Genomic DNA, 18,304 nt, shown 5'->3' with positions numbered 1-18,304 from the left:
TCTGCCCCTTACATCAACCCTCCTCTGCCCCTTACATCAGCCCCATACATCAACCCTCCTCTGCCCCGTACATCAACCCTCCTCTGCCCCATACATCAACCCTCCTCTGCCCCTTACATCAACCCTCCTCTACTCCTTACATCAACCCTCCTCTGCCCCGTACATCAACCTTCCCCACTGCCCCGTACATCGCTAACCTCACGGTGGCCGTGCCTCCCCCGCCTTGCCTCTTGCCCCTGACCCTCCAGCATCGCCCATTATCTCGGGAAATTGGAGTTTGTGTTTTAAAATGACTTGGCGGCGCTTTGAAAGGAACTTCATTACTGTAGCCACGCGACCCTGTGCCAGTGTGTGTGTGTGTGTGTGTGTGTGTGTATCTGCTGGCAGGGGTTGGTGGGGGTTTCAATGACGCGTTTCTCCACCTAGTTACTTTACTCGTCTCATACATACTACTGTATGCGCCAGTCTCCGGTCATGTTAACATTAACAGTGTTGCTGTAGTCATCAGTTTTGCAAAGGGGTGGTGTAGAGGTGGTTGTAAAAGTCAGGTATGTTATTTGACTGTCTTGAAAAGGCCGAGCTAAGGAGGCCTATCCTCTCAGCACGACGGCTCACCACCACCATTATATATAATTGCCCGGCGCGCTGCTGTAGCGTTCTAGTGGGTGTTGGTGTGTCTTTTATTGTATGTGTGGCACCGTCGGATTTCATGAGCCCCATTCGACGCACACCGTTTCTTTTGAGTGAATTGTGTCACACAGGTTTGCCCCACCACACACACCGCTCCATCTTTCCCAAGGATATTGGCGTGCGACTGGTACATGCAACGCAAAAAAAAAAGGAGTAATTAAACCGTGAATTGAGAAATGGTATAGGCTTTGATGTATGTACACGCAACAGAGGAATTATCTTCACGGGTAGATCCGATGTTTTCATAATGAACCCAGCGACTCCTGGTTTATCGATATGGTTGGTAAGCGTGGATGTGTGAGACATTTCTACATGAATATGGTCGCTGCTGTATATAGTAATCACTCTAGAAATCACAAAATGGATTAGTTGCATATTGACTGTTTAAAAACAGTATGATTTACATTGTACACTTGGTTTTACGCACATTGAGAAGTATATAGAAGGAATGCAGGGCTACCAATGTGAGGTAAGAGCCTACAGCATTTGTCAAATTCTTCGTCTGTTGTTCATATTTGTTGAACACAGACGTGTTGGGATAGTTAATTTGTTAGCAGTACTTAACCTCTCCAGTGATATACTTGTAAACAGTCATGTTGAACGTAAACCGACATTAGTATTAGAATATTCTTACAAGGCCATGTTTTAACATCTCGATATTTGAATATTTCTCTTTATGACAATAGTTGTTTACCCAACGTATGAATTATAAATCATTGAATAAGTTCGGTGCCATTACCCTAGAAAGGTCATCCATTCATATTAACCTGGTCAGCCGACAGTAAGACGCGTAGGGTACAGTGGCCTGGCCACCGTACCGTGGTTCTCAAGGGTTGTACTGTCGAGTTCAAGGGTTGTGCTGTCGTGTTCAAGGGTTGTACTGTCCTGTTCAAGGGTCGTACTGTCGTGCTCGAGGGTCGTATCTTCGTGGCCAAGTGTTGTACCGACATACTTTAGGATTGTACCGTTGTGTTCGAGAGTTGTACCGTCGTGTTGAAGGATTGTACCGTTGTGTTCAAGAGGTGTACCGTCGTGCTGAAAGATTGTACCAATGTGCTTAAGGGATGCACCGTCGTACCTAAGACTTTGGACGAAAAGTCTTGCTCAGCGGCCAAGTCCTGGGCAGTGTGGAGTGTGTAAACGTGAGGAGGCTCGGGTAGCATTATGAACTAAATACCAACGCCTGGCATCGATTTATCGTATTCTTTTTTTTTTTCTTGCTTCGCAATTTGCTTCTTGTATACTTTTATAAAGATAGATACCATCAACTTGTAGATGATAGTTGCAGTATGCCATCTTGGCTCGGTATCACTGAACCTCGTGTGCCAAATGGCATCATTTGGCACACCATTAGCAAGGAAAAAATACATTGTTCCTTCATACCAGGTTATAAAACGGGATGTGTGTGTGTGTGTGTGTGTGTGTGAGGTCTTTGCAAAGTGTGATGGTTGTCTGATGCGTCTGCGTAGGAGCACGGTAAGTTAGGCTGCTAGTACAGGATGGTTATATTTCTGAGGCGCAGCTCATGTGACGCAGAAGTGGTGTGAGGTGTGTCACACCACTGGTGTGCTGTGCCACACTGATATGCCACACTGCTGGTCTAGTGTGTCACACAACTGGTGTGGCAACTTTCAATTTATATCAGTATTGGACTGGATGATATTATTTCTCTTTTCTTATCCGATAGATACTCCCAAGGGACCTCATTAGCTTCTCCCTTTGGTAGTCAAGTAGGATAAAGATATGAGGATTCTTTGTGTCGTTTTATTCTTGGCAGCCATGTTACCTTCGTTGTATGACGTGTTGGATGACTGGATAATTCTCTGGCAGGTGAGGTGAACTGTGTCCCGCGCAGCCGCTGCTCGGGGTCGGCCACCACATCCACCATGTTATTATTATTCCTTGCACAAATACATCAATCGTTGCTATACTGAACCATCATAACCATGCTCTACTTACCTTACTGGCCCACCCCAGCCGTAATGAGTCACACTGCCCAATTTTATAAAGAATGAAAAGACTAGCACCACTCCTGATTTTTGTTAAAAAAGTCTTTTTGATATCACTTGACTGACTTGATAGATTGCCTCTGTCTACATCAACCTTGGTAGCAAGGCTGTGGTGTAATGTCTCCCACATTGTACAGAATAGGATTTCCAACAATCTTATAATGGGAGGCCAGCACGGGTTTGTACCTGGTCAAAGTAAACAAAATCAGCTATTAACTCACAACATTGACATATATAAAACTATGTTGCAGTGACTGAGGATAGACACTGTTTTTTTCTTGGTTTTGCTAAGGCATTTGACGAAATATAGAAGTGAGTTTTATTAGAGAAACTGGCGAGACAACATATTGGATATGATTTAGATAAATGAGTTGCTGACTTAGAGAAAAAGAATTGGACGTTCTATCTCGGGAATAACTCTAAGGCACGTTTTTAGCTTCAGTAACGCTTGTAGAAATGATGTGAGACATAGACACAATGTGTAAAGAAAGTATAGCTAGGTGTTCTGCAGAGAACACTACACTTGATAACACTGTAGCGTCAGGGGAAAAAGAAAAGAAAAACGAAACAGAAAAACTTCAGATGTACTTGAACTTATATATGTATTTATGTAAAAGAAAACCTGATGGAGTTTGATTTTAGAGAAATTTAAGCAGATAGGTGAAGCGATGGTTAACAATATATCGTCACATATGAATTCAAGGATCACATCGATAAGAGAGTATTACCAAGCCAAATAGTGAGTGGTGTAATGGCGAGAAATTCACAACGAAAGACAGGAAGCTAATGATGAAAATGTATATATATATATATATATATATATATATATATATATATATATATATATATATATATATATATATATATTAAAAAAATTGATACTGCTGTGTTGTGTAGACATGAGTCAAACAATTCGTAATGCAGTTGCATCTCTTCTGTTTCTCGTTCATGTGTCTGACTAGACAACAGAGACATCTTAGTAAACAGCCACAACTTAGAACTTGCAAGCGTCATCGCAGGCGACACTTAAGTTCGTTTCTTGAATGGTTGTTGTTTTGTATGTACGGCTCTGGTTCGTAACGGCGGGAGGATTAAGTTTCACTCTGGTGTTACTGTTTCCCCTCCTTACCCTAGGCTTCCTGTAGGGCAGACCTGGGGGGCCGTTGAAGAGGGGGGTCGCTTCTTGTTGTCTTTGTCCATAGAGAGCACGACGTGGTCGCTCCGGTTGGTCTGTGTCACACACACACACACACACACACACACACACACACACACACACACACACACACACTATGGAAACGCTATTGGGATGGTGAGGTTGGGGAGTCTGGGTGCGATTAATGAATATTTGATGAACGTTTTGTGAGTAGTCCAAGGGGGCGGAGCAGGGGTGAGGTGTGGCCGGGGCGGGGCAGGGTGATGGTGGTTTGGATGGGCTTTGGAACGGGGCGAGGGGCGGGGGCGGGGAGTGTAGTATGTTGCGGGGGCGGGGCGGGAATGGTATATATGGTGTGGGGACAGGAATGGTTAGTGGCGTGGGATGGTGCTGGGAGAGGGGGTAGTGTGGGGGAAGCGTATGGCACGAGATGAGGGCTAATGTTTGATGCCGGCACTAGGGTTGACGCTGGACTGACCCAGGCCAGTATGTTGGTGGTGGTGAGTGTGATGGCTCACGGTGTGTGTGTGTGTGTGTGTGTGTGTATGTGTGTGTGTGTGTGTGTGTGTGTGTGTGTGTGTGTGTGTGTGTAATATCCACCGGCACCGCACTGCTGCCGTAAGTGTGGTTGCAGGGGCTGGGATTTACAACCTTGTGCTTGGTTTGGCTCGGTCTGCACTTGAGGGTCAGACACGGAACTTGTGTTGTTGTTGTTGTTGTTGTTGGAGGAAGTGGTAGTGTGACCTGCACCGCCATCTTTCCTCACGTGACCTGTGTAGCCTGCACCAGCACCACCATCCCCCACACGTGACCTGTGTGACCTACACCACTATCACACGTGACCTGTGTGACCTACACCACTATCACACGTGACCTGTATGACCTACCCCACTATCACACATGACCTGTGTGACCTGCACCACCACCACCATCTCTCACACGTGACCTGTGTGACCACCACCACCATCTCTCACGTGACCTGTGTGACCTGCACCACCACCATCTCACACGTGACCTGTGTGACCTGCACCACCACCATCTCTCACACGTGACCTGTGTGACCTGCACCACCACCATCTCTCACACGTGACCTGTGTGACCTGCACCACCACCATCTCTCACACGTGACCTGTGTGACCTACACCACTAACACGTGACCTGTATGACCTACACCACCACCATCTCACACGTGACCTGTGTGACCTGCACCACCACCATCTCTCACACGTGACCTGTGTGACCTGCACCACCACCATCTCTCACACGTGACCTGCGTGACCTGCACCACCACCATCTCTCACACGTGACCTGTGTGACCTGCACCACCACCATCTCTCACACGTGACCTGCGTGACCTGCACCACCACCATCTCACACGTGACCTGTGTGACCTGCACCACCACCATCTCACACGTGACCTGCGTGACCTGCACCACCACCATCTCACACGTGACCTGCGTGACCTGCACCACCACCATCTCACACGTGACCTGTGTGACCTGCACCACCACCATCTCTCACACGTGACCTGTGTGACCTGCACCACCACCATCTCTCACACGTGACCTGCGTGACCTGCACCACCACCATCTCCCTCATGGCGGGTCTTTCTCAGGATATTGATTACTGGCCACATCTCTTCCCCGCCTCTCACTTACTGCCTCACACACTTCTTACTCTCTCCCTCCTCTCACCTACTCACTCACTCTCGTTCTTCTTGCCTATTCCCTGCCTCTCACTGACAAGCTCTCACTTCTTACTCTCACCCGCCTCTTTACTCCGCTCACATTTCGCCCTCTCACCCGCTCTGCTTCCATTCACTGTCTTATTCACATTTCACACTCACTCGTCCTGCATCCCGCCACCTCTCACTCGCTGCTCCTAGCACTCCCTCCCGTCCATCTCTTACTCCCTTGATTCACCTTCTGTCGCTCGTCCTCCACGGCATCTCTTGCAGAAACCACTGGGGAGGGGAGAGGGGGAAATCCAGTGAGTCGTTAAGTCTGTCTTTGAACCACTGGTAATAACATGTTCCTCAGTGGAGAACCACTGGTAATAACATGTTCCTCAGTGGAGAACCACTGGTAATAACATGTTCCTCAGTGGAGAACCACTGGTAATAACATGTGCCTCAGTGGAGAACCACTGGTAATAACATGTTCCTCAGTGGAGAACCACTGGTAATAACATGTGCCTCAGTGGAGAACCACTGGTAATAACATGTTCCTCAGTGGAGAACCACTGGTAATAACATGTGCCTCAGTGGAGAACCACTGGTAATAACATGTGCCTCAGTGGAGAACCACTGGTAATAACATGTTCCTCAGTGGAGAACCACTGGTAATAACATGTGCCTCAGTGGAGAACCACTGGTAATAACATGTTCCTCAGTGGAGAACCACTGGTAATAACATGTTCCTCAGTGGAGAACCACTGGTAATAACATGTGCCTCAGTGGAGAACCACTGGTAATAACATGTTTCTCGGTGGAGATGTTTCATTCGCTTTGTAATGAAGGAGATGAAAGAAGAACCCTGGTCGAATACCTGGCATAAAAGATGTATTTATAAGATTTGAAAATGATGCTCGTCTGAAGACCTTACCTTCATGTAAGACAGCGAAGCAAACGATGCCTTATCAGAGAAAATGGCAGGCTGGATCCTGCGAACCTTCAAAATGAAATTTGGAAAAAAAAAAAACAGTATTGACGTTTTTGTCAAATTTCATATGCTCTCCAGCCTTGAGTCTTGCTGTGTACGTAGTGCATCAGCTCCCCAGGCTGGTGAAAATAGTTAGAAACAGTGCAAAGATCATTCACACACCCCGCGCCCACTCAGACGATCCAGAATTACCCGCAATACACTGTGTGCTGCACATGGAAGAGTAATGTCGCACATTATACACGTCTAGCATTATGTTGAACCCCGGTGTTCATCATTAGCATACGAGGTCTGGCTATTCCGGTAATGGCAGTGTATACCAGTGTTACTGCCGTTCATGTGTTAAAGGCGGGGGCGCCCAGTAACGTTCTGTTTCAGAGCATGATAATGCCGGACGTACGTGGTCATAGGTGATAAAATCATCCCAGAAGTGCTGGAGTAGTGCACCGTAATGGGGCTGTTGGAAGGTGATAGTGTTCTGGGTCGAAGGAAATGAACTGTTGCGTAGGAAACTCGTCCACCTGGCGGACGCTGCTATCACTAAGGAGGCTTTGTGAATAAGATCAGAGACAAGATTTTTCCTTCCTCTCGTGCATCACACAACCCATGTGACAAGATTTTCCTCCCTCTCATATATCATATACCCATGTGACAAGATTATCCTTCCTTTCACGTATGACATAACCCATGTGATAAAATTCAGTGCTGGTATGGTCAAGTCTTTTTCCTCACTTGGCTGAAGACTGTGTTTTAGCTTTTCCCATCACTAGCCGTTAGCTAGTTGTTTAACAGTCAATTCTGTAATCCCGTCTAAATCTACTGGACCAATTTCAACCAGAATTTGGTAGGGTTGCGCCGTTGGTTGTCCCTTATGGAAATTGTGTCTGGTGATCCCGACTTCAACTGTTACTATAATACATCCGTCGACTTTTCACATCTCATCTTCTGTCAAACTACATGGCTAATGTAAGCCAGACTTTGCCAATAAAGTGTAGCGTCGCACACTCTGATAGTATCATATTATAGTGCCATTGTGGTGCATGGCTGTGTGCCCAGGCATTGTCACACTTACGCTGTGCCACAAAGGTGCCCAGACCTGAGCAGGTTGTGGTGCTGTCGTGTCTGGTTATCAGTCCACTAAGGTGTAATTTGCACTGCATATTGTGGCCGTAAGATCCAATTTCCTGCGTGTTAATGTGGCGTAATGAGTGGCGAGCGGTGGTTTATGAAGTGCGTCACAAGAGAGGCGGCAGGGTGGGGTGGGTGGGTGGGTGGGTCGCCTTTATCTGGTAATATCCGGGATAGCGAGGCGTTAGGACACACAGCTGGTGGAGGCTGCCGGAGCTCCCTCCATGCTTGCAAGTTGCCGTCCACAGGGATAGGCACGAGACATGAAACACACGCTGACGTGTTGTTCAGTGTGTTTGAGTTGCTCTGGTAGATTACAGGCGCTACCACATTTACTCGTCCGGCACCCTCTTCCCCCGCTACTGTCTTCTCTATGACACTAATTGTTCCGACAACGACATTTGCATTGCCCTTCTAGGGCCTCTCCTGTGTGGTGGTGTTAGTGGTAGTGGGGGATTTGTGTGCCCCCACCACCACTCCTGCCTTGGTTGCCCGTTTCTCCCCACCTCTACCCTTGCATTGGCTACCCGTCACTCCCTCAACATACATTACCTCACTACCCTTGTCCTGGCTACTTCTCACTCCCCCATCGCACGTTACCTCCACTTTATTCTTTATACATTCAATTTACATTTTTATGGGTCAGTTTAGCCTGGTAGTGTTTGGTGAGAGGGGGTTGTTTGGGCCGCACTTTGCTAGTGACCGCGGCCAAGTAACGCGGTAATGTGATTGTAAGTCCATTATTTCCGCGTGTGGCGGCTGTGCCTCGCCTCTTATAGCGAGGTGAGAGCGCGTGTCCCTAATTCCCAGGCCTGGTGTAGGAGGGGGGTAAGGTGATTGTGGCGTGGTCTGGCCCTCCTGATGATGCTGTCATCAGCCTCACCCTCTCTTTTCCACCGTTTCTCCTTCCCCTCCCTCCAGCATGCGGCCCAGATGTTCCCCCACTGTAAACCTCTCGTAAGTATGACCAGTTGTGTCATCTCACCACCTGCTAAGATGGGAGTAAACCTAGTAAACTAAGGCAGTGTAGACCTACAGCTCCTTAACACACAGATGGTGGCCAGGTTGTGAACAAGGCGATTCCTGGTACACCCTCACGGTCGAAAGCTGTGTTGCCCATGAACTCATGGTCCTGTACTGTTATCACTGTTTGTCACACCCATGTATGTCATGCAGACAGCGACTTGAATCGCTTTTAAACAGATCCAGAATAAGTACGAGAATCTCATCTGTTGTATAGACAGAAGGATAACAAACTTCAATCAGGCATGCCACTTGGACCCTGAAGGTAATTGACATTTTTACCCATTATGATTTTCGACTTTGTTATGGGGGGAGACGGAGGAAGTGACCCGCACACCGACTGTTCCACTCAGACTGTCATCATGTCACGGGAAATATGAGAGTGCGTGGCTGTGTGCGTCGGGCTCCATTTTCCCCCTCCCCTCTCCCTACCTGCCATCCCCAGCTCCTCATGCTAGGCATTTCGGCTAGGCTACTCCCCTTCCCTTCCTTTCAAGGTTCTTATCGGGTTATGGGAGTTTCCTTGGCGGTGTGAGGGTCGGCGTGATAAAGGCCAGGCCCTCCCAGAAGCCTCCCTCCTGCCTCTAGCCACACACGTCATGTTCATGCTCGGGTAAAGCCCTCCTCACCTCACTATTGTTTACCCACGGCTTACCGTCTCTCCTCTGTCTTCCTGCCGCCTCCTTCCCACGACACCGGAAATTTTACCCATTTTTTTTCTCTATCTCTCTATCTTGATTTGCATGATGTGTTGCAGCAAATTGTTTTCCCTTATTGTGGAACAGAGAGAAATATGTTGTGACTCGCCATACCCGAGTTTACTCGTGTTAGACGAGTGTGGTGGTGGAAAGGCAGTTCCATACTCCTGGTGTGTTGCCAGGCTTATGAACGAAGATCCTGGAAACACACCTCATTACCAAGAGTGCGGGACTGGAACTGTGCCCTTCCACCACCACACTGTGAGGATCTTTCTCGACTGAGAGTAAAAACATTGTGGAATGGCCATCATTGTCAGGTGGTGGTATTCGAGGAGCAGCTATGTGCATCTCGAGGGATAGCTGCTGTAAAAGGTTTGTCATCGTCTCTTGTTTGTACGTCCTCTGCGTTGTACATAATACAAAATGCTAAAAGTAAGGGATTTACTTCCTTTTGCATCGGCTGTATGGTATATAACTGTGGTACTTGTGAAAAAGGTTTTGTTTAGGGTGCGCCACAAGTCCCCTGGGCATATAGAGCATTTAACAGCAGCTGCCGAGTTAGTGTGGCTAGAATATACGTGAAGATATTGTGAGTGTCACCTGTATCATGTTTTGAGCGTATCGTCGCCAGGTGGACCACTCTACCCAAGTCTTCCAGTAAAATAGCCACATTCCTACGCCCGGCCACCTCGCTTTATTTTTTCCTGTCTTCGCTGCTCCAGTTTCCCAATTTTCTGTCTTGAGTTTTTCCTGTGGGAAGAATTGTATAGAGCGAGGGTGTTTTGCTGGCCCTGTGTCTGTCAGGCCCTTGCCTACCGCCCGCCTGCCTCCTACCCACACCAAATATTAATCCCTTGAGCACGACGGTGCGAGTGTTGAGCACGACTGCGACTCTTGAGCACGACTCTGCGACTCTTGAGCACGACTCCGCATGACGGTAACACCCCTAAGCACAGCGGTACGACCCTAGAGAACTAGAGGGGAAAACTATTATGGAGAGCGATGTGGAAAGTACCCTAGGCAATGACCCAGCAACGGGATGTGACGTAGAAAATACTATGGGAAGTGTTGATAAAGAGGGGGTTCAAAGGTTACCACAGACACTGACCCTCATGTGGAAAGAGGGAGAGAATCCTATGGTAATCTATACCATGGGAATTGCAAACCAGGAAGCCCTGACAGACACAGACACAGACAAGGGGACGGGAGGAACGAAACGTTGACAAACCAGGGCATTAATTACTGTATGGTGTGATGGGAATGTGTATGGGTGTCAAGACTGGCCTATCATATTAAAGAATATGTTACTTCCAACACCCACTGCTAGGTCTTAAGTTGCTGAAGAATGGCAAATGCTGCTTTGAAGAGGTACACAGTCCCTCCCACCCAGAAATGTACCAATTATCGCACGTTCTTGAAACAGTACTGCCAAGGCCATCATGTGACAGAGAAAACGTACAGCACTCGAACTGATATTGATATACCCACTTGCAACCCCACTCCTACCTAAAGAAAAATGTGGAGGGAGGAAAGGCCAAACAAACATAGATAGGAATATTTAGTCTCAGTTATATGTGGCATCAAACAAACACACGGGAGAAGTGCCAGAGGAAGAAGTGATAAAGGATATGAGGCAGCCGGCGGCCATCCTCGACAGGAAACCATCCACCAGGCCGATCAGAAGAGAACTGTAAACTCCCGCAGTACCTGACGTACAAGACTTAAATGACGTCTACCCTATATGCCATCAGGGAGGGACTCGAACCCTAGAAAACAGCAAAATCTCTTCTGTAAGTGGCTCTCCGACTGAGTCAAATGCAATATTTGAAGTTCTTATAGATATTTACTTAAAGCTCATATGAACAGTGAAAATTAGATCCCAAATGACAGTTTATACAGCTGTAGCAGGATGGGAAGAATACCTGAAACGAACTGGATTATACGTTGAAGATTATCACGTGACTGTGAGCTCCTAAATTCCTAGCAACATGAAATAACTGGAGTGTTAAGTTATCCAGGCTTAATACTACTCTCCCTTAGTCAGCAGGTTGCAGAACTAGCCGTAAGAAATGATAGGCTAGACGTAGAACGCTTCACAAATAATGTACACCTGACCTGTGGCGTCACCATCTCAACTACAGATACACTGCGCTGTGTACGATGCTTCTCCACAGTAAAACACGTCGAGGAACAGTCCTTGGTATCAGGCATTGACGCAAATGCTAATCTTAGTTTTACATCTTCTTTTGCAAATGATGATGGAAAAAAGTTCTCTGAAAGCATTAAGGAACTGCAAACCAACATCAATAGAGTCTTCTTCTATGGGGGAATGGGAGGAAAAATAGAAATACAGAATACCAGACAGACAAAGATACATATTAAACTGTGAAAGACCTCGAAGTAATGATGATATCAGACATCAAACCTTACCTTCATCGAATGAATCTGTTGCACCTTCCAAATGACTTGGTAGGCTAGATCTTGCGGACCTTCAGGAGCAAAAACCAATGAATGATGGTCTTTGGCCTGACTCTTACCGTCTTTTTCAAGGGAAGTAATAATGATGGGGTGTGAAACTTAGTGTGGGTTGGCCTGGTGGTTGCTTCGGGGAGGGGCTACAAGAGTGCAGCAGCAGGTGGGCCGCCGGCTAGCGCCCATGTGTTGGTCGGCCTTTCGTCCTCATCACCTCCAGATAACCAAACTTTTCTCATCAACCCACCACCCACTCACCTTAAGCCTCTCCTGCCCGACCCAGATAGGCTTGGTCTCTCTTGTCCCGTTCGCTGGCATCGCTGGTGTGTGGCTTCGGTATGACCTCACGTACCGGAGGTCTTCCCTATTGACGCTGGCTTAATCTTAGTGGTCCAGAGTGGCTTTCTTGGCGTTCCCTGGGTGGGTGGCTTTGCTCACGAATCACCTTTGGTGGCTTGGTTGGTGTGACGGCTTGGCCTGCTGGCCACTATGATCGCTCTGATATTTCCTACCTTCTTTTCGTAGCATAATTACAGTATTATCTGTAGCTTTTAGGGAGAAACGTTTCTCGTTGCTTATTTACTTACATATGGGATGGTTACGGTGTCATCAGTATTCCACTTGCTAGTGTTGCATACCTTTACATGTTTTTTTATCGTCGTTTTCTCAGGAGACACCTGTGGAGTTCGGTCTTGGAGCAGATTGTTTGTGACTTTACCGAGATGGGATGGAACGGTATTGATTTCTGATATGTTTGTGGCCTTAGGTGTAGCTACTGTCTTATGAACTGGTATGTTAGTGGCCGGAGGGGTAGCTGCTGTCTCATGAACTGGTATGTTAGTGGCCGGAGGGGTAGCTGCTATCTCATGAACTGGTATGTTAGTGGCCGGAGGGGTAGCTGCTGTCTCATGAACTGGTATGTTAGTGGCCGGAGGGGTAGCTACTGTCTCATGAACTGGTATGTTAGTGGCCGGAGGGGTAGCTACTCTCTTATGAGGAACTGATATGGTGGCTGCCTCTGTTATAGCTATGAATTCTTCTTCGTTGGCATATTGTAAAATTATTTCAATTTTTGGTGTGATCTGTAAGATAATTCGAGAGCGATTAGGGTTCCAAGGGGCCTGTCGTGGTTTCGTATAGTTAAATAGCATTTGATGGGAGAGTGAAGGGAGATGAAGTGAGACCACGCAGCAGTTGCTGGTGAGAAAGTGAAGGGGGAGGCAGTGAGAGCAGCAGCAAATGGTGGTGGGAAGTTGAAAGGAGAGGCTGGGAGAGAGAAGGCAGCTTTAGCTGATGTTGGGAGAGTGAAGGGGGAAGCAGTGAGAGCAGCAGCAGGTGGTGGTGGGAGAATGCAAGAGAGGCTGGGAAAGCATCAGGTTGTGGTGGGAGAGTAGCAGCAGCAGCAGGTGGTGTTAGGAGGTGAAGGGAGAGATAGTAAGAGAAGCAGTGGATGGTTTGGGAAGATTGGAGAGGGGAAATGTGAGCAGCAGGTAGTGGTGGGAGAGTGAAGGGAGAGGCAGTGAGAGCAGCGGCAGGTGGTAGTGGGAGAGTGAAGGGAGAGGCAGTGAGAGCAACAGTAGCAGGTGTTGGGAGACATCACTCTACTTTCCACACAACCAAGAGGTCTTCACCTTTAGCTGCAAGGCGAGAGATTCTCCTCCTATGTTACCCGCGCGCCGGCCCTCTCTTGTCTTGTCTTGTGACATCCCCCCCCCCCCCCTCTCTCTCTCTCTCTCTCTCTCTCAAGCAGTATCGTAATTTTGGCCTCTTGGTATTTCAGTCTTCTCTCTTTGTCATGGCTGAACTTGCTGTATTGTCCCCACAGGTACAGAGAAAAATGTGAATTTTCGAGACGTTCGGAATCTGTCCAGAGGGAAGGTAGATATTGGGCGGGATAACCGCCACAGTAAAATTCACCATAAACTCGTTCCTTGGCCATAAACATGAAAATTGAAAATCCATTATTATGGACTCTTCCTTGACTTGATGATTTTGATAAGATTGATAATTTCTGCCTTGAAAATGTTGATAAGTTCTTTCTTGGCTTGACAGTGTTAAGAACACAAGCAAATGTATTCATATCTCGAGAAAAATTAGCACTATCCTTTATAGTTTACGAACTGTAGGCAAAGCGCGTCTACACTAAGGGGAGAATTATTTTGACACTCCTGCCCATAGATTTGTTATAGCAACATCTGTCGTAAAAGGTCTTTGAAAGAGAGGAAAAGTAATCGAATATGTAGAATCCTGTAGCGTTTTACAACCAGGGATGGTAACGATGTTCGAGCTGGCAGATATTCTCTCACACCTACTTTACCATTATCTCATCTCTGACACGAAACAGTCCATGAACACGGCGGTGCGATCCTTGAACACCATTACCAATCATACAACAGGCAGAGTCACCCACTCTACTGGGATCATCACCACTACCACTCCCATCAACCTAAGCACCGGTCCTCTTGCTGTCAACGCGGACATTGCAGTCGCCGTCTTTGCAGGCTCAGGGCTACCTATTGATTTTACAATTACGCAGGGCACCTATCTCCACGGAATTGTTTGAAACGGTCCAAAGAACCTCTGGAGAGTAACTAGTGTTTCTGGTGGTACGTTGGGTTTTAGTGGTGGATGGTAGTTGTAATGATTATCGTAGTTGTTACATGTAGGATTTGGGTTGTGATGTTGCTGGTGTGCTGCTGCTGCTGCAGGTGTTGATGGATCCTCATGTTGGTTAAGGTGTCACCTTCGGTGTTGATGATGGTTACTGTTTTGCTGATAGTGGGATTTATACTTGCTGATGGGGCGATGGTGTTGGATGATTGGGTGGTTGCGATGGAGTTGTTTGATGATGATGATTATGGAAGAGGGGATGATAGTGATGGTGGTGGTGTTGGATGATGGCATGATAGTGCTGGTGTTGGATGATTGCGATGTTGCCGACATTGGATGATGGGGCAGTGGTGCTATTTCTGATTTTGGTTGATAGGTGGTTGTTGAAGATATTGGAGATGGATGATTGTGGGGGATTTGGGTCCAGCCACCGAGATGCAAATGACACGCACTAAAATCACTGTTGTGCAATGTAAGCCAGTATTAGACTTAATACAATGCTTGATACATGTTAGGTAATAGGTTTTTGATTAGGCAGTAGGCGGTTGACAGCAGCTGACCAGGGTGGTATTACCATCCTGACAGGAGCGTTAAAGTGATGCCCAGAACTATCTTGCACCCTCCATTTTAGAATTGCCGGTCTTACTGTCTGTCTCATCAAAATAGGACTCCCAGGCTCATCGGGCCTTCCTTTCCTTACAAGCACCATACACCTACTCAAACCTCACTTATTTTCCTTACATAAATTCTCTTGCCATCTGCTGTCTGTACAATCGTTTTTAACTGCAATCATGATTGATTCCAACAAACCTATAGTTCCAAGTTCCCAACATCATGACTATCGTTTGCCAGAAGGGCTAGACACCCATTTCTTCTGTTATTTCTTTGCTTCCTTAGAGCTGTTTATCCAGTGGTAAACAGTAAATCGATTAGACCTCCCTTTTAAGTTATCCCAAGAATTGCAGTAACACCTTGATTGGTTTCCCTGATACATGCATATGTTTGCCAAATATTAAACTACATAGATAGAATTATGAATTTGCAGCAAGGCCCTCTTCATCAATGTTTTTATGTTGCATAGGTACATTTTCCATAAAACAAGAATTTTTTTGACCCTGAACTTTTTTTTTCAGAGGATGGACGAAAAAAACGCAAACGGAAAGCTTCAGAAGCTGTGGAGACTTCAGGCCAAATGCCTCGAGGGCCAGCCTCCTCTCATATACCTAGAGGGACATCTAGCCCTGCACAGATGCCCCGAGGGGCAGCTACGCCTACACAGATGCCATGTGGTCTTCACAATCCTGTACATATGCCCAGATTACCCTCACCTGCTCAGATGGTACGTGGCACTCCAACACCAACGCAGATGCCACGAGGAACGCCCACACCATCACAGATTCCTCAGTTCAATCCTCAGCAGCAGCAGCAACAGCAGCATCCACATGCATTCCAGCAACAGCAGGTGATATAATTCACAATGTAGATTAATGGTTATGGTACCTATCCCGTTGGTACAAAGAATTGTAGCAAACAGACAAACTGTGATTTTTGCCCAATGTGCCATTTCCTGTTTCATGGCATGATTGCTTTGGAAGAATTTCAACTGCTCTTCACAGTAACTGGACATTATGACTAGAAAATGTTAACACAGCTTCTTTCGCATTAATTGAAATCTTTGCATTCTTTGAGTTATCTTCTTTTATCAGACCTGTGTTCCACCTACATACATAATTTGTGTGGTTTGTTGCTGACTCTGCACCTTTCTTTGGAATTCTTTCTACTGCAGACTCATCAAATACGCTCATTATGATTTTTCTTTCTCTTTGAGTTACTTCTTATGAAGTATGTATCTGACTGTGTGAGTTTTGTCTTTGAAATCCTGCACTCTGATAATTTTTGAGTTACAGTGTTAAGAAAAGCTCTGCATGATATTACAAAAAGCCTACTTTGTTCTTCTGGAAATGTTAGAAGTTGTTTGACCAATCCCTGTTAAATTTTACTTGATGCATCATCATATAGGTGAGGTAACAGATTCTGCAGTCCTCCTTTTATGAGTATAATCTTCTCTCTCGAAGTTACCTTGTGAGTAAACTCTCACTTTTGGTGAGGCTGCATCATCATCAGTTGATGAGTGTACACTCTTGTCACAGAACTTCTTGTTTCACTGGAGTCCATCTTGTCCCTGCTACTGAGTGAGGGCAGTCTTAGAACTGCAGGAGCCCCTGAATATTTTGAAATGGGTTCAGGGATTATATGATGATGAAATACCGTAATAGTAACCCTAGGATTCACCAAATTAAATATTAGAAAGTAGTAAATCTTAGATTTTCTTATACCCTTTTCTCTCAGGAAAAGGGTTGAACAGTCTTTGGCTGCCTTGAAACCTGAATCAGTGTTGTATTCCTTACTAATCAATGTCTTTGTTTTCATTCATTTCCAGAATAAGTTAGTACCATGCACATTTAACATATTTGTAATGTTTAACTTCCTCCCTCTGTAGTTTTCTTTAGACATGCAGGCTGTAGCTATATCCACAAGTATCTTACAATCATCAAATCTGAAGCACCTCAAGAATGATAGCCTTGCAACCTATATTCCTGAGTAACTTAAACATTCCTTGGAGACATGTTAAAGTGCCTACATTTACTGTGGATGTGATATATAAGTGGGTGGTAGAGAACAAAAACCATGACATGCCTCAAGCACTTTCGTGTAAACAAACCGTTCTCTGGCAGTGGAATACAAATGTATTTTGCCAGTTGGTGGAATTTAAATCAAATGGTATTTTGCTGTGACCTCATTAGAATCTTGATGTTAAGTACAAAACTAAGATAATCTGAAGTATCATATAATTAAAGGAAAATATTATTTTGTACAATAGAATTTTTTTTTTTTTTTTTTTTTTTTTATACTTTGTCGCTGTCTCCCGCGTTTGCGAGGTAGCGCAAGGAAACAGACGAAAGAAATGGCCCCCCCCCCCCCCATACACATGTATATACATACGTCCACACACGCAAATATACATACCTACACAGCTTTCCATGGTTTACCCCAGACGCTTCACATGCCTTGATTCAATCCACTGACAGCACGTCAGCCCCGGTATACCACATCGCTCCAATTCACTCTGTTCCTTGCCCTCCTTTCACCCTCCTGCATGTTCAGGCCCCAATCACACAAAATCTTTTTCACTCCATCTTTCCACCTCCAATTTGGTCTCCCTCTTCTCCTTGTTCCCTCCACCTCCGACACATATATCCTCTTGGTCAATCTTTCCTCACTCATCCTCTCCATGTGCCCAAACCACTTCAAAACACCCTCTTCTGCTCTCTCAACCACGCTCTTTTTATTTCCACACATCTCTCTTACCCTTACGTTACTCACTCGATCAAACCACCTCACACCACACATTGTCCTCAAACATCTCATTTCCAGCACATCCATCCTCCTGCGCACAACTCTATCCATAGCCCACGCCTCGCAACCATACAACATTGTTGGAACCACTATTCCTTCAAACATACCCATTTTTGCTTTCCGAGATAATGTTCTCGACTTCCACACATTCTTCAAGGCCCCCAGAATTTTCGCCCCCTCCCCCACCCTATGATCCACTTCCGCTTCCATGGTTCCATCCGCTGCCAGATCCACTCCCAGATATCTAAAACACTTCACTTCCTCCAGTTTTTCTCCATTCAAACTCACCTCCCAATTGACTTGACCCTCAACCCTACTGTACCTAATAACCTTGCTCTTATTCACATTTACTCTTAACTTTCTTCTTCCACACACTTTACCAAACTCAGTCACCAGCTTCTGCAGTTTCACACATGAATCAGCCACCAGCGCTGTGTCATC

At 46.1% G+C, this 18,304-nt stretch overlaps 1 protein-coding gene across 2 annotated transcripts in view; it reads left to right on the top strand.

Annotated features, from left to right (window-relative positions):
- LOC139758756 (uncharacterized) overlaps nucleotides 1-18,304 on the top strand; it is a 201,136-nt gene that overhangs the window by 158,710 nt on the left and 24,122 nt on the right. For both annotated transcript variants that reach the window (XR_011714913.1, XM_071680513.1), the window contains one exon: nucleotides 15,580-15,908. Coding sequence is in view for 1 of the 2 variants with exons in the window: in XM_071680513.1 (XP_071536614.1) it covers nucleotides 15,580-15,908 (329 nt within the window). In the remaining variant the exon portion in view is untranslated. The remainder of the gene's footprint in view (nucleotides 1-15,579; nucleotides 15,909-18,304) is intronic.

Source organism: Panulirus ornatus, chromosome 31, assembly GCF_036320965.1.
Source record: "Panulirus ornatus isolate Po-2019 chromosome 31, ASM3632096v1, whole genome shotgun sequence".
Taxonomy (NCBI): Eukaryota; Metazoa; Arthropoda; class Malacostraca; order Decapoda; family Palinuridae; genus Panulirus; species Panulirus ornatus.
This window is presented reverse-complemented; position numbering and strand designations above follow the sequence as displayed.